Source organism: Maniola jurtina, chromosome 7, assembly GCF_905333055.1.
Source record: "Maniola jurtina chromosome 7, ilManJurt1.1, whole genome shotgun sequence".
In the NCBI taxonomy this organism is placed as follows: domain Eukaryota; kingdom Metazoa; phylum Arthropoda; class Insecta; order Lepidoptera; family Nymphalidae; genus Maniola; species Maniola jurtina.
This window is the reverse complement of record NC_060035.1, coordinates 13,990,340-14,012,522: the sequence shown is the minus strand read 5'-3', so window position 1 is coordinate 14,012,522 and position 22,183 is coordinate 13,990,340. Positions and strand designations below refer to the sequence as shown.

The 22,183-nt window shown below is 35.3% G+C and overlaps 2 protein-coding genes across 3 annotated transcripts; both read left to right on the top strand.

Moving 5' to 3' along the window:
• The first annotated feature begins 940 nt into the window (after nt 1-940).
• LOC123867088 (solute carrier family 46 member 3-like) lies at nt 941-13,799 on the top strand. 2 transcript variants are annotated; one of them, XM_045908959.1, is made up of 7 exons: nt 941-1,795; nt 1,904-2,060; nt 10,380-10,481; nt 10,931-11,068; nt 12,002-12,085; nt 12,668-12,824; nt 13,623-13,799. In XM_045908959.1, exons 1-7 carry the CDS (start codon nt 1,028-1,030, stop codon nt 13,780-13,782), a joined length of 1,566 nt encoding a protein of 521 aa, XP_045764915.1. In that variant the 5' UTR covers nt 941-1,027; the 3' UTR covers nt 13,783-13,799. The 2 variants fall into 2 exon arrangements, with proteins under 2 accessions (XP_045764915.1, XP_045764914.1); XM_045908958.1 differs by lacking the exons at nt 941-1,795; nt 1,904-2,060 and adding exons at nt 2,816-3,671; nt 3,760-3,916.
• A 2,342-nt stretch (nt 13,800-16,141) lies between these two features.
• Nucleotides 16,142-21,050, top strand: LOC123867097 (proton-coupled folate transporter-like). The gene is made up of 7 exons (XM_045908975.1): nt 16,142-16,948; nt 17,344-17,500; nt 18,591-18,692; nt 19,025-19,162; nt 19,904-19,987; nt 20,543-20,699; nt 20,880-21,050. Exons 1-7 carry the CDS (start codon nt 16,652-16,654, stop codon nt 20,998-21,000), a joined length of 1,056 nt encoding a protein of 351 aa, XP_045764931.1. The 5' UTR covers nt 16,142-16,651; the 3' UTR covers nt 21,001-21,050.
• The last annotated feature ends 1,133 nt before the right edge of the window (nt 21,051-22,183 follow it).

The window sequence follows — 22,183 nt, the reverse complement described above, 5'->3', positions numbered from 1 at the left end:
ATAAAAGATATTATAGGCTTGAATATACCAGAAATAGTCGCAATATAAAAGGCATAAGGATCAGATAACAGAGTGTATAAAATTTGACGTTCCTCTCCAAGTCTTGGCTTCCCCTTACCGAGGAAATTACAGGAATTGCGGGGAAATTACAGGTATTACAGAGGAATTACCAGGTGTACAAGTGCGGATATCCGCTCGGTGGGTGTTGGAAAGGAAATTTCTACTACAAATAGCTAATCTTATATCTACGTTTCACTACAACTGACACAAAATTTATACATTTACAGAGTTTTATATCGAAAAATATTTTCATTATAATTCAACATTTTTCAAATTTTGGTACTAATTCTGATGGCACCAATATTTTATAGTATTCTCATCTTTTTTTACCAATGTACTTAATAAGAAAAGGACAGACAAAAATTTAATTTAAAACTGTCAAAGCCGAAAAGTTAGAGATGCATGCCCGGGATCAAACCTCCGACCCCCAGCCCCCGAGTAAAAGGCCAACATCTTAACCATTAGGCTATTATTTATATCACTATGCTTTAATTTATACACTTATTGTTGTCATATCGTCTAGACTAACCTTTGTTGCTCTATAACTATGTGGTGCCCTCGACTTCGTCCACGTGGATACGTACAGTTTTTTTAATCCCGCTGGATCTTTGATTTTCCAGGCTAAAAAGTAGAGTCAGGACATAAGTTAACTTCAATCCAAATTGCAGCTAAATTCGTCCAGTTATTTTTGCGTGAAAGAGTAATAAACATACACACACACATACAAACATTTATTATTAGTGTGATATAAGGAGGTAGTCAAGATTATAATACATTCTGATGAGTGAGGGTTTTACAATATGTTAGCGCATTATGTTGTCAAATACATGTATGTGGGTAAATAATATTTAACATTTGATAAAGCTATTTATAATTAAATTGAGTAAACGCAACGATGCACTCTTGGCGTTCTAATACATTCTAACGTCATAGGTATTTCTTCATTTGACACAAAGTCACGCGCAACATGCCTACAATAGAAGAAGAACCTTTGAAAGAACAAAAAGAACAACCAAAAAAGAAAACATTTATAGAGAAAATCAGATATATTAAAGAGAATATAACAATAGAACCCGTTTTGATAACCTACGTTGTACCTGGAGTCCTAGCAAGGTTGGCGACTCAAAATTTAAATCTCGATAAAGCATGTAGAGTTAACCTAAAATATGGAGACACTGTGTGTGATGCTCTCATTGCAAAAGAAGGAACAAAACATCAGAAAGAAGAATTGCTTGTACAAGAACTTATTGCTTCTATGGAAGCGTGGAAAAACTTTATTTTAACTGCAATACCGAGTTTATTAATTCTGTTCATAGGAGCATGGAGTGATAGAACTGGGAATAGGAAGATATGTATCTTACTGCCAATATTCGGAGATCTTTTGATGTGCTTGAGTAACATACTTAACGCTTACTTTTTCTACGAATTACCAGTGGAAGTGACCATGTTCTTAGAAGCATTTTTACCAGCGATAACCGGTGGTTGGATAACAACATATATGGGAGCTTTTAGTTACGTTGGTGAAATATCTAGTGAAGAAACGAGGACTTTTAGAGTTGGTGTAGCAAATCTTTGTCTCACTGCTGGTGCGCAAATTGGAACAGCCCTTAGCGGTATATTGCTGAAATATCTAGGGTATTATGGAGTATTTACGATAAGCTCGGTCTTGTTTTCTTTTAGTATCTGTCACGGATACTTTTACATTCAAAATCCAGAGCGGACGATAACTGAGAAGGTAGGCAATGAACACAGTAGCAGAGTGTAGACCATCACTAAGAAGAAATTTGAGATTTTTTCAGTGACATCCTTATAAAGACCTAAAACTCATTTACTTATATTTTAGGATGAGGCAGGTTTTCGTAAATTTCTTAAGTCATTTTTTGACTTTAAAAATGTTAAGGATACATTAATTGTAGCGATCAAACCAGGAGCTAATCAGCGGAGGCTAAAATCCATCTTAGTACTATCTTCGATTGCTTTCATATATGGACCTGCAAATGGTAAGTAAACCTACGATGAATAAATTATATAAAACTAGCTGATGCCCGCGACTTCGTCCGCGTGGATTTAGGTTTTTCGAAATCCCGTGGGAACTCTTTGATTTTCCGGGATAAAAAGTAGCCTATGTGCTAATCCAGGATACTATCTATCTCCATTCCGAATTTCAGCCAAATCCGTCCAGTGGTTTTTGCGTGAAGGAGTAACAAACATACACACACACACACACACACACACAGATACAAACTTTCGCTTTTATAATATTAGTGTGATAGTTAGATAGGTATCTCATATACAAAAAAAAAAATACGCTCCAAATCATCAATCCCCCTTTTTTTGGAAGTTGGTAAGTAGAGGTAAGTAATGTAGATTTTACAAGCTCTTACTAAACTACTTATGTACTTTTAATGGTCGGATTTTAAGCTTGGGCATAAACTTTTCTGGGTTTCTACTAGAATAATTATTATTATTAAAGGAATAAGTACTAGGTACTAATAAGTAAAACTAGTATATTTTCGAATTAGCAAGCTACCCCTAACAGGAAGCATATGGAAAGGCAAAGGTGGCAATGACAAAGACTACCGGTGGCGTTTTAGAGTTTAATTTTTAATTTCGAAAACATTTAAAATAGAATATAATAGAATAATTTCCAATTACGTCATAATAACACAATTATTGACAAGCAAATGCAAACGTACAAAACACAAATATGCATATAATATTTGTGTTCAGATAATATCACATAATGAAAGTATACATGATAAGCGGAACTTGTGACAGCTACCCTAATACACAAAATTCATAGACAGGTCCACACCTGATACACGTTCACGCGCGACATGGCAACAAAAGAGAAAGAACCTTTGAACAAACAAAAAGAACAACCAAAAAAGGAAACGCTTAGAGAGAAAATAGCACATATCAAAAATAGTATAACAGTCGAACCTGTTTTAATTACTTATGTCGTGCCAGGGGTCCTAGCGAGATTGGCAACTCAAAATTTAAATCTCGATAAAGCTTGTCGAGTTAATTTACAATATGGTGATAAAGTGTGCGATGCTCTGATTGCAAAAGAGGGAACGTTGTACCAGCAAGAAGAATTGGCTATACAGGAACTTATCGCTCCAATGGAAGCGTGGAAGAATTTTATTTTAACTGCGATACCGAGTCTATTGATTCTGTTTATAGGAGCGTGGAGTGACAGGACTGGACGTCGAAAGATATGTATCCTACTGCCAATAGTCGGAGAATTATTGATGTGTTTAAGTAACATACTTAACGTGTACTACTTTTACGAAATACCAGTGCAAGTTACTATGTTTTTAGAGGCAATCTTTCCGGCAATAACTGGTAGTTGGACTTCAATTTATATGGGAGCTTTCAGCTATATCAGTGAATTATCTAGTGAGGAAACCAGAACATTTAGAGTGGGGATAGGAAATCTATGCCTAACGGCCGGTAAACCAATTGGAACAGCCCTTAGTGGTATATTGTTGAAAAAAACTGGATATTATGGAGTGTTCGCGATAAGTTCATTTTTATTTATCTGCAGTATTTTTCATTGTTTATTTTACATCCAAGAGCCAGAACGACCAAAAACTGACAAAAATAAGGTAGCTTTTACTGTTGATTTTTCTATTTGTTTTGATAAAAAACGTGCATGAAAGCTGTAATATATTCAAATTTTACAAAATATTTTAGGATAAAATCGATATTTGTGGATTTCTAAAGTCGTTTTTTGATCCGAAACATATCAAAGATACTCTGACTGTGGCATTCAAATCAGGACCTAATCAACGCAGAACAAAATCTATTTTAGTTTTGTCTTGTCTTGCTATCGTACACATTCCGATATCTGGTAAGTAAACAAAAAACCGCATTATTTGCCCAACTCAAAGATAAAGAAAAGGTGCTACTGTAACTACCGGCAAGGCAAACAAATATCGTCTTATACAAACATTTAAAAAGTGATTTAAACATGTTTTTTATTAAAAAAAAATTGTTTGAACATGTTTTAAACAAAAAATGTTTTTTAACTGTTCTTATCCAATCTTACTTATCAGCCTTGAGTTAAGTCTGGTATGAAAAAACCTTTAGAGCAGACGTAGTTAAGTATAATATTATTATGTACATAAATTCAAATTCAAATTCAAAATTCAAATTCAAATGTTTTATTCAAAGTAGGTACAAATGTACACTTTTTGAACGTCATAAATAAAATAATTCAATCATAAAACATAAAATATAAATTAATTGTACAATTTTAAGCTAGGTAAATAAATTTCAGTACGAATACAATATCAATAGCTATAAAATTAACATATAACATAATTAACAATATTATTATCAATAATGATGAGATGTAACATTAGGTACTTCATTGTGTTAGAGGAGCTGTCCAAGCGTTCTTATCCGATATATAATCGTTTAAATTGTAATAACCTTTCTTGCACAGGTTTTTTTTAATGTACCGTTTAAACCTCCCTTCTGGTAAACTTTGAACTTCAAACGGAATTTTATTGTAATAGCGAACACCGCTGCCCAAAAACGACTCGCTTACTTTTTTTAGTCGAAACCTCTGGGTTTCCAATTTATTTTTATATCGTGTGTTAATATTATGCCGTTCATAATTAGTTCTAAGATTTCCTATATTTTTACGAACATACATAATATTTTCATATATATATTGACTCGCTACTGTCAATATATTGCTCTCTTTAAATATTTCTCTTAGCGATTCACGTGGACTTAAGTTGTAAATGGCGCGAACTGCTCGTTTTTGTAATAGGAATATGGTTTTAATATCGGCAGCTCGGCCCCACAACAAGATACCATATGCCATTAGACTATGGAAGTAACTAAAATAAACAATTTTAGCTGTGGACACATCAGTCAGCTGTCTAATTTTTCGTATAGCATAAGCAGCAGAACTCAATTTTTTTGATAGTTTACGGATATGACTTCCCCATTGAAGCTTACAGTCGATACCTATGCCAAGAAACACTGTATCTTCCACTAACTTTAACTTGTCATGGCCTAAAAAAATGTCAGTGTCTATCTGCCGGACATTAGGAAGGGTAAATTTAATGCATTTATTTTTTTTGGAGTTTAACAGCAGATTGTTCGCTGTGAACCAGTTCAAGACCCGGGACAGAGCAATGTTTACTTCTTCCATGTTAGTGAGCTGTCTTTTTACTTTAAAAATAAGCGAAGTATCATCAGCAAACAATACTATATCTGAAATGTTCTGAACCATATGAGGTAAATCATTGACATACACCAAGAACAAAAATGGGCCCAAAATAGAACCCTGTGGAACCCCCATTTTAACCAAGGATCCCTCCGATTTGACACCACCTATATCTACCTTTTGCAATCTATTGAGAAGATATGATTGTACTAGGTCACGGGCTTTATTTTTGATTCCATAGAACTGGAGTTTACGCAAGAGAATCTGATGATCAACACAATCAAATGCTTTGGAGAGATCACAAAAGACACCAATTGCATCTTGTGACCTCTCCCATGCCTCGAATATATGCTTAATTAAAGCAATTCCAGCATCAGTAGTGGATTTGCCTTTAGTGAACAAATTGTTGGCTGTGTAGAATATTATTGGTGTTAAAATATAGAAGCATCTGATTCAGCATAATCTTTTCAAACACCTTACTGAGCACTGGCAAGACAGACACTGGTCTAAAGCATGACGGATCCTCATAATCACCGGATTTAAATAACGGTACTAAACGACTAATCTTCATCCAATCCGGAAATCTACCTTCGTCAACGCATTTATTAAATAATATTGTTAGATGCGGGGCCAAAACCTGTATCACAGAACTTAAAACGTACACTGACATACCTGATATATCTTGCGTTTTTTTGATATTCAATGATTTAAACGTTTTAACTAAGGTAGTAGCATCTATGTGCTCAAATTCAAAATTATCTTGGCATGCAATAACATTAGAACGCAGTAGCTCAAAAGCCTGTTTAGGGGAGGATTGAAGGTGAGCTGTCGTTTCTATAGGTATATTAGTAAAATACTTCTCAAATATATTAGCTATTTCGTCCTTACTTTCAATTGAGCTGCCATCTATTTTCAAGACTAGATCTTTTTTTATACGTTTAGTCTTGCCAGTTTCAGTGTTTACAATATCCCAAACTGTTTTAGACTTATTAGTAGAGTTCTTTATTTTTTCACGAATCATATTTGATTTGGCATCCTGACATGCCTTTTTGAACATTTTTGAGTAATTTCTTACATATTCTACAAAATTTTCTGCAAAATTCCAGGTCTTTTCATCATAAAGACTGTACAGGATATCTCTATTTTTGCGGATTTCACTAGTTGCCCAATTATTAAATCCATTTTTCTTATTGCAATTTACAGTTTTAATTGGAAATGCTAAATTAAATTCATCTTGAATAATGTCGAACAATTTATAACAATCATTAGGATCATCTAATAGGTCAATAGTGATACGAGATGTTAAATTTTGTTTAAATTTCTCTATCTGTTTTTGTGTTATGGGCCTGCAAACTATCCTTTCTTTTAACCGTCTTTCTTCCACTAATAGCGTTATAAATTGACCACTGTGATCCGATTTAAGACAATTCACTATTGCCTCATTAAAATATTCACAATCACAATAAATATTGTCGAGGCAAGTGGCAGAATATGAAGTAATTCGCGTGGGCTCATTAAAGACATTAGTTAAATTAAAGCATTTAAGTAAATTAATTAATCTATTTTTAAGTGGACTTTCTACTAAAATGTCTATGTTAAAGTCACCACTTATTATAATATTTTTAGATCCACGTGATGCTAATCTAAGACTTTCCTCCAAAACCGTTTCAAAAATATCTAAGTCGCCAGAGGGAGGACGGTACACACAGATTATTAAATGTTTAATTAGTTCCACGCTGGACAACTCCACATGTCTTTCAACTGAAAGATTTTCAATATCCTTTCTTGTTTTAAATTTAATACTATTTTTTAGCAATATCATTGAACCTCCGTGGATTGCAATCTTTCTGATGAAACAACTTCCTACTTGATAATTATTTATATTAAAACCTAGTTCTGATTCTTTCAACCAATGTTCCGTCAAACAGATAATATCAATATTATATTTTTGTAGAAATAACTCTATTTCGAGTATTTTGCAGGAAAAGCTTTGAATATTTTGATGAAATAAATTTATACCATTGCGCTTTTCCTTTGTCTCTATGTTTAGTTTAAAATACTTTTGTCATTGTTGTTACAGTGAATAGGGTTAAGATTATTTTCCTTATTACAATTGCTATTCAAGGTATCAGTATAATCACGCGATAAATCAATAATGTTGTTTCTATTCGATATTGACATATTTACAATTTTGTTTGCTACTAATGTAGCTATCTTGCGGATTGAGTTTTTCGGCATATACAATTTATAGTTTGTCAATCTGCAGCCATCTACAAATTCATTGATGTCAAACAGTGTTACCGTCTTGCTACATAAGTGTGACAATTTGTATATAAAATCATTTAAGTAATGTATGTATTTATTTTGTTTGCCAGTCAATGAATTTGAATACGGCAATGTACATATGATTACTTTTTGCACATCAACTTTACTTATTGTTTCAAATAGATAAGAAATGTCATGCTTGTTAATGGCTAAACTATTACCGAACAATATCACGATAGAATTTTGTTTATGTAATGTCATTCGATCAATGCAATTTATCAGATTGGGAAGCGATGCATTGGGCATACAATAATTAATCACATTATGGGATAGCTTTTCATTCAAAAGTGCCCCAAAGCCTTGACCCAACTTATCGGATAAAACTATAGTACTTGGCTCTATGTTACTATTAACCGCTGTATTGCTTAAGCATGATTCTAGATTAGATTGTCTATAATTCGGGGGAGATTTATCTTCAGTATAGGTCACAGCACCATCACAGCAGTATTGCCTATTACTCAAAAATTCCAACCTTGCCATATTATAATTAGATAGTTCAATACTATTGTCCGCGGCTAAAATATGCTCACGCGATTGATTTTGACATATTGTCTCATAGCTCTTATTTACGGCGGTAGCACTGTCATAGCTTAGTGATTGCTCTAGTGTTCTTATTTTAAGATTAAGTCTTTCGATATTTTCGTCGTAATTTAATTTACATTCATGTAGAGTCTGGATATAATTATTAACTTCGTGAATCAAATCTATATTTTGTCTTCGTAATTTTGTGGATTGACGTGACAGTTTTTGTTTTTTTATCAGCTTTTGTGTCTTCCTAATATATCTATTAATTTTTATATATTTCTTTAATTTTTTGTGACTAAACCCTTGTATTTTATCTGATTTGGCATGGGAAAGCGACTCATCTTTTGTGAGATCAATGATGATCCCTTGTGGAGGCGGCGATAAACTTTAACCCACTAAATCCTGAAATAAACTGTCCGAATTGTTATTCTGAATGGCGTCGTATTTGTCTTTAAGAGATTGTATTTCTTGATTGGCATTATAAAGTTCTCTTTCCACATCCCTGCTTCGGACAATCTCTTCCTCATATGTTTTTATACATCCTTGTAATGTTGCTGCTGCGTACTCATACAGATTTTTTTGCTCAACAATATCTTCATATTTAACATGTAGTTCAGCTAATTCACTTTTTAGTTCAGTGTTCTTTTTAATGATATTTTGAATCTCAATTTCACTATCTTCCCGTTCTTTGAGTAATTGTTCAGTTAATTTCTTATTTTTTTTGAGCTCCTGAAGAGTTAGTTTCAATTTATTTTGGTCTTCTAAAGCAGCAGTAGCTCTTCTGGTAAGCATCATTATTTAAAAAGAATGTCAAATGAAAGATAAAAAAATAAAAAATAAAAAATAAAATAAAAAAAAACAACAACTTGGAGTCGGCAGTGATTTGAACTCGGACGTTACGATTCGAAGGCGAGCGCTACTCTGAATCGGCCAGCGAGCGTGTTATGTGCTGCTCGAAATGTACACATCTTATACTAATTGTGGCTGTGAAGTGTGTACACTGGGCATTGACCTTGAATACCGGTCACTCCACAGTTCACGATTGCACTGACACATCACAACTGCTGTTTGAATTTGTTTACTACCTGCACTTTTGAGTTTAAAACTGATTATTTTAAAATAGATTTTCGACTTGATTTTTGGTTTATTTTCTTGTATTACTTGTTCGTTTTAGTTTATAAATTAACACAGCTTATGTTATTCATTTGGCTTACAGTCGATTTAGTGAGTTTGCAAAATTGCAAATTGTTTTAGTCATATTTATAAAATTACAGTTTTTGCACTATCTACTATAAAAATCTTTACACATACACTTTTACACAATAATTGGACATTAAATTACATAATTCACAATATAGAACATTAAAAAGATTACTTTAAACATTTTTTAAAGGCTTAAATATGGGACCACGCCTTCACATGGCGACTCGAGCGCCGCGATTCATACATAAAAATATATTGTCCTAATAAATTATCAAAACATAATTTTAAGAATATTTAATCTATGTAAGTTCAATCTACAAAATAAGACCATTCAGGCTAACATAATAACCATAACAGTAATAGGTTCTAAACTATATAGTTTTTTAAACCAAGTTATGCCCAAGCTAGACCTCAAAATTGCAAAAAAACTTTATTGAGAAAGATAAAGAGAACGAGGCGGTACAATCTACATCATTGCTAACTAAATTCCAACTTATCTATTGCCAGATCAAAGAAAAGTCCAATCTTTTTCACAGCGTTACCCCCAAAACTGCATGGAGCTGATTCTTCAATTGCTAATAGGATAATTTCACCCTTTTTTAGGATTCGTTGTCTGTCTGTTTGTCAGTTCCTCTGTCCGTCTGGCATGTCTGTTAAAAAAACCTATACGGTACTTCCCATTGACCTAAAATCATAAAATTTGGCAGGTAGGTAGGTCTTACAGCACAAGTGAAGGAAAAATCTGAAAACCGTGAGTTTGCGGTTACATCACACAAAAAATTAAAATGTGTTCATGAACAAATAATAATTAGTATTTTCAATTTTTTAAATAAGATAACCATACCAAGTGGGATATTATATCAAAGGGCTTTACCTGTATATTCTAAAACAGATTTTTATTTATTTTTATGCATAATAGTTTTTGATTTATTGTGCAAAATGTCGGAAAAAATACCCGAGTACGCAAGTCTGACTCGCACTTGGCCGATTTTTTTATTTGTATTTAGAGTTTAATTGAGCTCTGTTTGAAAACGCAAAGTAATATAATTACGTTGAATATAAAACTTAAACTTTCCAGGCGAGTTCACGGTGCGGTATCTCTTCACTCGCTACCGCTTCAACTGGGACGCTCTCAAATACAGCTTTTACAATACTTTCTGCATCTGCATACACGCGTTCGGTGAGTGGAGTTTTATTTGTACTTGAATATATTGTAACGATTGTATGGAAAAGTTTACTTTCCTCTTTATTTGTTCGCACTAAACGTACAATGTCTAGCTTGAAGTAGACTTTTTTCTCGACTAGAACAAATCAGAGAATGATAATCTGTTTAACAGTTTTATTGTCGGTATATTTTTAAAAGAACATTGACCATCGTAATCTACACTTTCAATAAAACTTATCTTAACTTATTAAATATATTTTGAAAATTTTAATCAGAAATTATTATTATCGATATGGACCCCAAACCAATATTTTTTTAAAATTTTTGTCTGTTTGTCTGTACGCGCATCACGCAAAAACTACACGCAACACAAGGAGTCAGACACTATCACAGAGTTTTAAAAGTAGATATTATTGATTAGGTTTTAGTTGAAAAATAATAATTATTAGCACGTCTGTTTTCAGGTGCTTTGATCTCAATCGGTATATTTAGTCGTAAATGGAAATGGGGAGATGCAACACTGGGTCTCATCTCAAGTTGCAGCAAAATCATGGGCGGCTTAGCAACAGGTCTTTCTAGGAACTCTTTAGAGATGTACATTGGTAAGGCTTTTCTTTATACTAAATGTTAGAAATAGTTCAGCGAGAGAGAGAGTGAATGTAGTTTTCCCTACCGTTAACTAGATGTCGTTGATATAAGCTTATCTCGCGCTATTCATTGAATTCAGGATACCGCCTACCGAGCGTAAACAATTGTTAGATACTTATTTCTGTCACAGTGCAGTGCCTTTGTCTTTCTACGAAGACTTTTAAGTAACATGATTCCCAAAAAAAAATACAATTTCTTAAGCAATTACGCACTGCATCCGATCCGAATCCGTGAAAATACATTCCGAAGTAGTCATAGGACTATTTGTATGGTAGCTTACGCACAAATCGAACATATGACGTAGATATGTCAAAAATGTCCACTGCATAGCTCGGATTTGGATCAGAAATACACAATATCCGAGTTCAAAGAGTGGATTCACAAGACCGCGGCGTCTGGATACACCCTACAATATACCTACTTATCTCCAGCAGTGGACATTGATCGGTTGACGATGATGATGATAATATTACCAGCCGATGCCCGCGAAGTCGCCCGCGCGGATTTAGGTTTCTCGAAATCCCGTGGGAACTCTTTGATTTTCCGGAATAAAAAGTAGCCTATGTGCTAATCCACGATATTATCTATCTCTATTCCAAATTTCAGCCAAATCCGTCCAGTAGTTTTTGCGTGAAGGAGTAACAAACATACACACACACACACACACACACACACACATACAAACTTTCGCCTTTATAATATTAGTGTGATAATCTACTGCTACAATTAATAAGCTAGTATATAATATACAAGAATGTTTTCTAAAACGCAGAATATGTTAAAACTGACATTGTCAATTACATCTATTTTTGTTTTGCACTCATATTCGAGCAAATAAAACTTTATCTTTTAGGTGAATGACTTCTAAGATTCTGTTGTTTTTTCAGCCGTCGTGATAGAAATGTTTAACGCAACTTCGTTCACTGCCTTGAGATCCATATCATCGAAACTTGTTTCTACAGATGAACTAGGTATTGTATCAATATTTCTGTTTTTAACAACCAAAAGCAATTTCTCTTTATTACATTAAAAAAATCCATATTGTTATAGGGTAGTTTTAGGGTACTGCACCCGAAGGTTGCCAATGGGACTAAGCCTCTGCTGTTTAATTGTCTCCGTCCGTCGTCCGTCTGTCTGTCTGTCAACGGACTTATCTTATGAACCGTAATAGGCACAGTAGGTAATGAAAATATTCACAGCTGCAGTGTGTAATTGTGTAATTTTTTACCGCTGTTACTAAAAAACCAAGATGGCGAATTTCAAAATGGCTGCCACTGAAATGTTAAAAAAAATCTAAATACAAATATCTGAAACTCGAAAACTAGAGCATATAAAAAATTCTAATCATATTATATTTGAACTTAGTACTTATACAATGATATGTAATCAGCAACAGCAAAAATTTTTCCCAGCAACAGATGTACCTACTGTAAACTAGTGTAATTTTATAAACTGAAATCAACATTTTTCGACTACCTACTGCTAATACTACGAGTATCTGGTTTATACATTTTTAAATTTTTCCTCGCTTGGTGTAATATTTTTTTTTTCAGGAAAAATGTCTTCAGTGTTCAATTTAACGGAGGTATTAACATCAATGGTATTTGGACCAGTTTATTCGTGGATTTACATGGTGTCACTAAAAATTGATTCCGGGATTATTTATTACTGTAGTACTGTACTGACTGTACCACCGATTCTTATATTTGTGTAAGTTTTTTTGGTTTCTATGATTAAGTACATAGTTTACAATAATAAATAATAAATATCTTGAGAGACTCTAGAAATTCAAGGTTATTTAAGACGTTTACAATTCCCAGTGTTATAAAAACAGTAATAAGAAGTTTAATTTACCTACAATCCATGCTAAAAATAAAATGTGTAAGTAAAGCTGTGTGCCGATTTTTTACGTTGTTTTTTTCTCTTTTCCGCGTAATTATGACTAAATTAAGAACATAAGAACATTTCAAGTCGACACAGTATAAAAATACATTTAACCATCCTATTTTAGGGTTCCGTACCTCAAAAGGAAAAACGGAACCCTTATAGGATCACTTTGTTGTCTGTCTGTCTGTCTGTCTGTCAAGAAACCTATAGGGTACTTCCCTTTGACCTAGAATCATGTTTGGCAGGTAGGTAGGTCTTATAGCACAAGTACAGGAATAAATCTGAAAACCGTGAATTTGTGGTTACATCATTATTAATTAAAAAAAATTAAATGTGTTTCATATTATGAAAGGGCTTTACCTGTACATTCTAAAACAGATTTTTATTTATTTTTATGTATAATAGTTTTTGATTTATCGTGCAAAATGTTGGAAAAATACCCAAGTACGGAACCCTCAGTGCGCGAGTCTGACTCGCACTTGGCCGGTTTTTGCTATTTACTCTTTTCCGCATAATTATGACTAAATTAAGAACATAAGAACATTTCAAGTGGACATAGTATAAAAATACATTCAACCGTCTTTTATTTTTATCGAGTTCATACTATTTGGGTATTTTCAGATGGTTCTATATCCAAAACAGAAAGGAGATTCTTGAAAAAAATACAAAAAAGATCGGAAAAGATGGACAAGAAGAACCTAAAAATGAAGAATCCAAACCTAAAGAAGATTGTTTGATTAACAGTATTGATTTGAACGACGGACTGTATTTTGTTGAATAAAGTTATTTTAATTATTATTTTTAAGGGATAAACTTCCGAAAAGCACATACCTCCGATGAAGCTGCGTGTTTTGACCTCCTAATCACGAATATCATTACGAAAATTCGTGCAAACGTCATTTTGACTAAATGAAAAGCGAAGAAGAACCTCTTTTCGTTCAGTGTGCACAATCGCGCATTCTTGACGTATTAAGTCTATTTTAGGGGTATGTGTATGTACCTCTATGGTATGTACAGCGGAGATTAGGAACTGTAGGGAGTCACTCCCAAATGTATATTTTTTTGTAATTTTTTTTGCGCCAATTGTGATTAGGATGTCATAATACCTTATCATACCAAATTTCAGCTTCATTGAGGTATGTACTTTTACCCTTCTTCATCGGAGGTATGTATTTTCGGAAGGACCCCCTTTTTATGTTTCTTTTATTACCTAAACTTACTCGTACCTACTTCTAAGAAAGTGAGGACATAAATAATAATTTATTAGTACCGTTCCACGGTCGGGCAATTAATTATTTTCTCATATGATATGTAATTAAATTAAATGCCTTTATTTTACGAAGGACACCTTGTGCCACTTATAATAATGTCAAGACTCATACTATCACTGGTTCGGAAGGCAAATTCTACTGAGAAAGGTCGGCAAGAAACTCGGTAGTTCACTCGTTTCAAAATCAAAGTATAACAATATTACCCATATCCATACTTCCATATCCATATCAATATCCATACTTCCATACTTAACACATAAATGGGAAAGTGTGTCTGTCTGTCTGCTAGCTTTTCACGGCCCAACAGTTTAACCGATTTTGATGAAATTTGGTACAGAGTTAGCTTGCATCCCGGGGATGGACATAGGCTACTTTTTATGCCGGAAAATCAAAGAGGTCCCACACTGGGCAGGCCATGCCTGTCGTAGAGGCGATGGCCGTTGGAGCCAGATGGTCCTTTAGTGGAGACCGCATATAAGTAGGTAAGCGTAGTGTGGGACGCCCTCCAGCATGATAGACTGACGATAATATAAAGCGGCTGGCGACAAGTGGCTGGATGAGGAAGGCTGAGGACTGGGTGTGGTGGTGCTCTTTAGGGAAGGCCTACGTCCAACAGTGGACGTCCACAGATCGATGATGATGATGATTTAAATTTACAGTGGACCCCGGTTATCCGGTCCCTGTCTTATCCGGCACCCCCTGTAATCCGACATGTCTATTATTATGGAATTTACTAAATTTGACATACATAGTGAAGTATTGTTTGCACTTCAGAATATGTATAACATATAGAATCTTATCATTGGATTTATAATTTGTCGGATTACAAGGTAAGGTAAGATTTTGTAAAAAATCCGGACTATAGGGGGTCTTAAGCAGTACTCTATAATCCGGCAAATTCGATAGTTCCACAGTGTCCTGCAAAATGTTTGTCGGATTACCGGGGTTCCACTGTATTTAGATACTAACCACTAAACCAACCAGGCAGTTATTTTTGGATTATATAATCTTGTATTGTCAATAGACTAACTTGTACAAAAGAGAGGCGGAGGTGTCACTAAACTTGAGAGTTTGTGCCTGTCTCCATTCTCGGAGCAAACTTTTGCGTCGCCGGGAAGATCAGAATTTGTCATATTGTGTTCAGAATTTTAGAATATAAATGGATTTTTCCGTATAAACTATACGATGTTTAAATTTAGAGTATCAATGTTCTGTACCTATTTATTTTTATATTTTGAGATTTTTTTGAAATGAAGTGAATTTCATGTAGGGCAATCTGGACCACTTGTGATATATCAAGAGTCCACCACCGGTTCGGAAAACAGATTCTACTGAAAACAGGCGGCAAGAAACTCAGCAGTTGCTCTTTTTTTTTAAACAAAGTAGGTACAACTGCGGAGTTTTTTTAGCAAGAGAAGCCCTCTTACTAGCTGAAATTTTTATTTAAATTAATTCATAGTGAATTTCTTATTAATATCATAGCACTTAAAATGTATTTGGCTTTCAAATGACGTCTAAAAGGATCGAAACATTACAATACTTATCAGTTTTTTATCAGTATATAAATGCATTCCAGTTGACATAATAATATCGTTATGAAATTTGGAATAGAAACATCACTTAATATTAGGTGACCCATCTGCTCGATTGCTCTCATCGATGGTTGCTGCCTATTTTCACGAAAAAAAACGTAAATGTATGTAATAGGTAATCAAGCCACACAGATAGCGAAAACCAATTTTGTACAAATAACAGTAGCTCTAGACAGTAGAATGGTATATTTGAACTTTGATAACTATATTGTTAAAGAAATAATTCTTGAGAAATTTGATAAGGACAAAACTACGTAGTATATTTACCTCTCATAGATACTTTAACATCAGATACAAGCCAACGTAAAATATGGCAACCAAAGAAGAAGTACCTTTGAAAAAACAACAAAAGGAAACAGCAAAAAAAACATTAAAAGGGAAAATATTATATATCAAGGACAACATAACAATAGAACCCATTTTCATCATGTATGTTTTGACTGGTACCTTAGGAAAACTAGCCACTCAAAATTTGAATCTTGATAAAGCTTGTAGAGTTAACTTTGAATATGGTGACAAAGTGTGTGATGCTCTGATTGCAAAGGAAGGAACGATGTACCAGCAAGAAGAACTGGCTATACAGGAACTTGTTGCGTCAATGGAAGCATGGAAGAATTTTATTTTGACCGCAATTCCAAGTTTATTTATCCTGTTTATAGGGGCATGGAGTGACAGAACTTGAAATAGAAAAATATGTATTCTACTCCCAATAGTCGGAGAATTACTGTCGTGTTTAAGTTGCTTACTTAACGTATACTATTTCAAGGAGCTACCAGTACAAGTGGCTATGTTCTTTGAAGCATTTTTTCCAGCTATAACCGGTGGTTGGACCACGATTTTCATGGGAGGTTTTAGTTACATTAGTGAAATATCTAGCGAAGAAACGAGAACGTTCAGAGTGGGTCTTACAAACCTTTGCTTAACTGCAGGAGGGCCTATCGGAACGGCACTTAGTGGTATATTGTTAAAATATACTGGATATTATGGAGTTTTTGCAACATGTAGTCTCTTGTTTTGCTTTAGTATTGGTTTAGGACTGCTTTGCATTAAACATCCAGAAAAATCAACAGCTACCAAAAAAAAGGTAGGTAAGACTGATTTGCAAGTAATTGAAATATCTTCATTAGTCCTTTCAGAAAATTAAGTTTTTGATTAAAGGTTTATTTATTATTTTATCAACCCATAAAATGTATCACTTGCTATGAAGGAAAACATGGTGAGGAAACCAGCATGCCAGAGAGTTTTTAATGATGTATGAAGAAGATGTATTTATATGTCCTCTAAGATGTGTGAAGTCTGTCAAGTATGGATAGACCGCACTTGGCCAGCGTGGTAGATTATGAGAATGATATCCTTCTCATTCTGAGAGGAGGCCCGCATTCAGTTGTGAGCACGGGAGAGGCACTTGCTTAGTTTTCGTAATTTTGAGCTAACCGTGTAATAACTTTCAGTTATTTAAATAGAAATCAATTGTTTTAGGATAAAGTTGGCATTGGTGGATTTCTACAAACATTTTTTGATATTAATCATGTCAAAGACACCATGACCGTTGCATTCAAATCAGGACCTAATAAACGAAGAACAAAATCCATTCTCATCTTGATTTCGATTGTTTTTGTATTCGGACCGTGGAATGGTAAGTACCTAACTATAAAAGATATGATATAGATACAAAGGTCCAGAATCTTGGGACCCTTTTTTTTTTTTTGTTGACGCTGGGGAATGCATTTACGCATCCCCCCGGAAGCTAGCCAGCCAGCCGTGAGGCAGCCAGCCAGCTGAGGGAGGGTATGTGGGACTCGCCGGCCGAGAGGCGACCGGAATACCCACTAAACCCCAGCGGCGCTACTGCGCGTCGCCTGGCGACTGGGTCACGGGAACGGCCGAAGCAAACAACCGCGACCCAGCCAGCGACGTCTGCCGAGGCAGACCCTCCACCGGGGACCTGCTCGGTCCCCAACACCGCACCTCCGGGACGCACCAACGAAGTGCGTCCCCCGACCTTGGGACGCGCACGTCGCCCGCGTCCCATCCTCCGCTTCGCTTCTGCTAGTCAGACGGACACGCGGAGAAACCTCTCCCCCTGCCAGGTCATTAGCCATAGCCAACAATATCTCCGATGAGAAATTATTAGCCATGTTACCGGGGCGCACCGGCCCGAACACTGCTCTTCCCCTCGGACGCATCCAAAAGGGACCAGCAGCATCCAGGCACACTGGGAGGTTACCTGGCTGGCGCCCCAGAATCTTGGGACCCTAGCGTCTATCGGTTATTCGAAATATTTTGTGTCCCGGTGCCCCACGCTTCAGTGGCTATCACTTCAGCTTCGCAAGTTAACAATCCAGTTATGTTGGATCCTCAGATTCTTTTACGGATCTCTTCATTTCTGATTAGATTATGTAGAGAAACTCCAAGCATAGCTCTCTTCATCGCCCGCTGAATAATACAATATTATTCTGACAGCATAAATAATATAATGCAAACAATGCAAACAAACATACAGTATTTAAAATGGCTTTAAATATAGATGATAAAAGATAAAGTTTACAATTATGGATCAAACAAATTACGGCAGTTGAACCTACTTAGTAATGCTGGATTTCAAAATCTGTCGGTATAATAAGGGATTGATATCCAAAGAGGCAATAGCGGAAATATTCTTAACTCTAATTTTTGTCATCTTCTGTGTTTTGGGTGCTATAAGTTCTTCTTCTTCTACTTTTCAGGAGAGGCCACGATACGCTACCTATTCACTCGGTTCCGCTTCAACTGGGATGCTCTCAAATTCAGCATTTATAATACTTTCCACATTACCATACATGCGTTCGGTAAGAGATCTTTATAAGAAATTCTTTTTTATTCGAACACGGCTTATACATATGCACGTGCACACATGTAGACAGACACTTTTCTACACACATACACACACACACACACACACACACGCACACGCACACGCACACGCGCACGCGCACGCGCACGCGCACACGCACACGCACACGCACACGCACACGCACACGCACACACACACGCACACACACACACACACACACACACACACACACACACACACACACGACCACACGACCACACACATTCACATACACATAATATGCTTTTTAAATACATAGAATTTGCATTATAAGTACGTTTTTTCCAGCTACCGTAGTAGCAATCAGTTTATTTAGTCGGAGATGGCAATGGGGAGATCCAGTGCTTGGCCTCATATCAAATGCCAGCAAAATCATGGCCGCTATAACAATAGGTCTTTCTAGAAATCCCTCGGATATGTACATTTGTAAGTAACCGCATATTTATTAATTAAAATCTACTATATTAGGCATGATTCAAATATTTTTTTAAATAGATATTTGACTGTATACTTTGTGAATGTCAATATTTTGTTTAATGTTTATACCTAAGTACATTGTTTAATTTAACAAATAATAAATACTTACCTATTTATTTACGTCTAACTAAAAGCTACGATCTATGAGGATATCTATAACGCGCCCTGCAGGTCAATTCCAGAAAAACTACATCAATATAATCTCAAATGTTGTGAATTTGAATTTGTAGTAAATTCTTGTTGCCAATTGTTGCCAATACGTGAACGAACGTGTAATGTGAACGAGTATCATTGTGGACATGTCATCATGTCATTTTACCGCGTAATTGAGCCCACCTTTTACCACCTTAGTTTGACACTTACTCGTACGAGTATGTGTACAGTGTGACGATCGCAATCATTTCTCATTGGCCAACACTCTCTCGCTATAGGTTAAAATGCATTATTGCAGCAAAAATATCATATTAAATTTGTCCAATCACAACAATTGAGATTGTGGCTATGATTGATGCAGCTTCTCCATAATCGACCAACAGGTCTGAAAAGAAGCCCATAAATAAATTCAGCCGGCATTTTTTTTATTATCCTCATCGCACAACCTCAAATTGTCAATACATTTGTGCCTGGATGGGGCATGGACGCAGAACGCACGGTTTAGCATATTATTAAACATCAACTTTTTTATTTCAGCTGCAGTTATAGAAATGTTCAACGGGATTTCGTTTACTTCTTTAAGGTCAATGTCGTCTAAGCTTGTTTCCAATGATGAATTGGGTAACGATTTTAATTTTTAATCTCTTCATGATAGTATAACATACCTTTACTTTTTAGTGCTCTCACCAGACAAAGCGTACTCGGGAGTAAGTATAGATAAGTCCAGCATGGAAAGGCTTCATGAGAGGATAACCCTAAATTATTCAAATTAAAATTGAAATTCAAAATATTTTTATTCGATTAGACTTTTACGTTTGAATCGTTAAGACCACTGGTTCAGAATGCCTTTCCTACCGAAAAGAACCAGCAAGAAACTCGGCGGTTGCTCTTTTCAAAGATTTGATATACAATATTATACCATGTATAAAAGTAATTGAAGTTTTTTGAAGTATTGTGAGTACTAATTGAAGTATTGTGGTTAACTGGTTAACTGAAACTTATTCTGAGCTAAGTCAAAGTACACTCTATAGATTCTGATCTAGTCACATTTTAGTGCCAAGACCAAAATAGACAAATGTGGTTGTAAAATTAATCTTAGGAAGGTATACTTAAGGTTAGTTCTACAATCATTTTATACCTATATTTTTTATGTAATGTGTTTGTATGTATTTTCAGGGAAAATGATTTCAGTGTTCAATTTAACAGAGATATTAACTTCCATGGTGTTCGGACCTCTGTATTCGTGGATATACATGGTGTCTCTAAAAATCGATTCTGGTATTATTTTTTACTGTAGCACTGTGCTGACGGTGCCACCAGTTATCATTTATATGTGAGTTGATTGTTATTTTGTGACTATGGTCTCCACTAACCATAGGAATAACTTGTACTAAGCGCCAAAGCGCCCAAATGAAACTTCTCAAAGGAAAATTAGCTTGTTCAAGGTAGGGTACTTGATCCTAGATTATATTTAAAGGAACTTTTAAAGAATTATATTTCTTTTCCATTGCAGCTGGTTTTACAGGCAAGACAAAAAGGAAGCAGCTAAGAACAAAACTGAAATTTTGAGCGATAAAGAAAAAGACTGTGAGCAAGTATTTATTAAACCCAAAAATGAACCTATTGACGAATGAAAGTTGATCTTATTTATTGTTATGGATTATATTTTTACTTAGGTACCTACGTTTGTTAAATTTATTTTTTCCTTACGAATCCTTTCACTACTTGATAAAGATTACAGTTTGGCTCTCATTTGAATATAGTCCAAATCCATGTAATTTTGCAACTTTATAGGCCTTATAAGACAGCATAGCGTCACTTACCGGGTGACAGAGAGAGTATGTGTGGATTTTTTCTACGTGATCAAATCAGAAATAAAGAGATCCGTAGGGAAACCAGAGTAACCGGCATAGCTCCCCCGGTTGCAAAACTGAAGTGACAATGCCTGCCATAATTCGTAAAATCGATGATCTTTATGGTCCCAAGGTGCCGGAATGATGACCTCACAACAAAAAGCGCATTGAAGGATCCCCACTAGGTGGACAGAAATGTTAACCGAATCGTTGAGAGCCGCTGGATTCAGGCGGCGCAAGACCGTGGCTTATGGAAGTCCTTAAGAGACCTATGTCCAGCAGTGGACATCTATTGGTTGACGTTGATGATGATGATTGTGAGATTTCTAGACTCTGTCTCAATAGAGAATACCTAGGCACGTTGACCGCATTTCAAACAACTAGATACTCGTAACAAAAGGCTCACAATAATCAATTTACAAACAAAGTAATGCATTCAAAGTGTTATAATTTACAATTACATGATTGTTACTTATCAGTTCACGGTCGATAGAGTAGCGAAATAATCACCCTGTGTAAATAGTAATTAGTTGAATGTTAAATAATGATAACCACTACACACAGCGTGTCCTGGTTTCATCATCAGAAGTAACATAATAAAGATAGGCAGATACTTTTTACCCGACTACGGCAAAGCCAAAAGGAAGGGTTATGATTTTAGCAGTCTATGTATGTATGTAGGTTTGTATTTATGTGTGTTCCACCGTAGCGCCTAAACTACTGAGCCTATTTTGATGACTGAGGTGTCATTCGATTCGTTATTATGGTCCGGGTAACATAGGCTACATTTAATACAAAAAAAAATCGACCTGACGGATGTTACATCTATCTCTCTTTTTTTATTTCTCGGATTAAGTGACCAAGTGAGCCCAGCCTGGTGTCGTCACACTTTTCTATGTATTGTGACAGTATTTTTCTGTCAGTATGGGCGGTGGGCACTGTCCCTCCTTATACTGGTATTTCC

Coding starts and splice junctions, on each gene's coding strand:
- LOC123867097 (XM_045908975.1), top strand. CDS start 16,652: ATGTTCTTTGAAGCATTTTTTCCAGCTATAACCGGTGGTTGGACCACG. Junction 17,501..18,590: donor TGTATTCGGACCGTGGAATG/GTAAGTACCTAA, acceptor TCTACTTTTCAG/GAGAGGCCACGATACGCTAC. Junction 19,163..19,903: donor TCCCTCGGATATGTACATTT/GTAAGTAACCGC, acceptor TTTTTATTTCAG/CTGCAGTTATAGAAATGTTC.
- LOC123867088 (XM_045908958.1), top strand. CDS start 2,898: ATGGCAACAAAAGAGAAAGAACCTTTGAACAAACAAAAAGAACAACCA. Junction 12,086..12,667: donor TGTTTCTACAGATGAACTAG/GTATTGTATCAA, acceptor TTTTTTTTTCAG/GAAAAATGTCTTCAGTGTTC. Junction 12,825..13,622: donor CCACCGATTCTTATATTTGT/GTAAGTTTTTTT, acceptor GGGTATTTTCAG/ATGGTTCTATATCCAAAACA.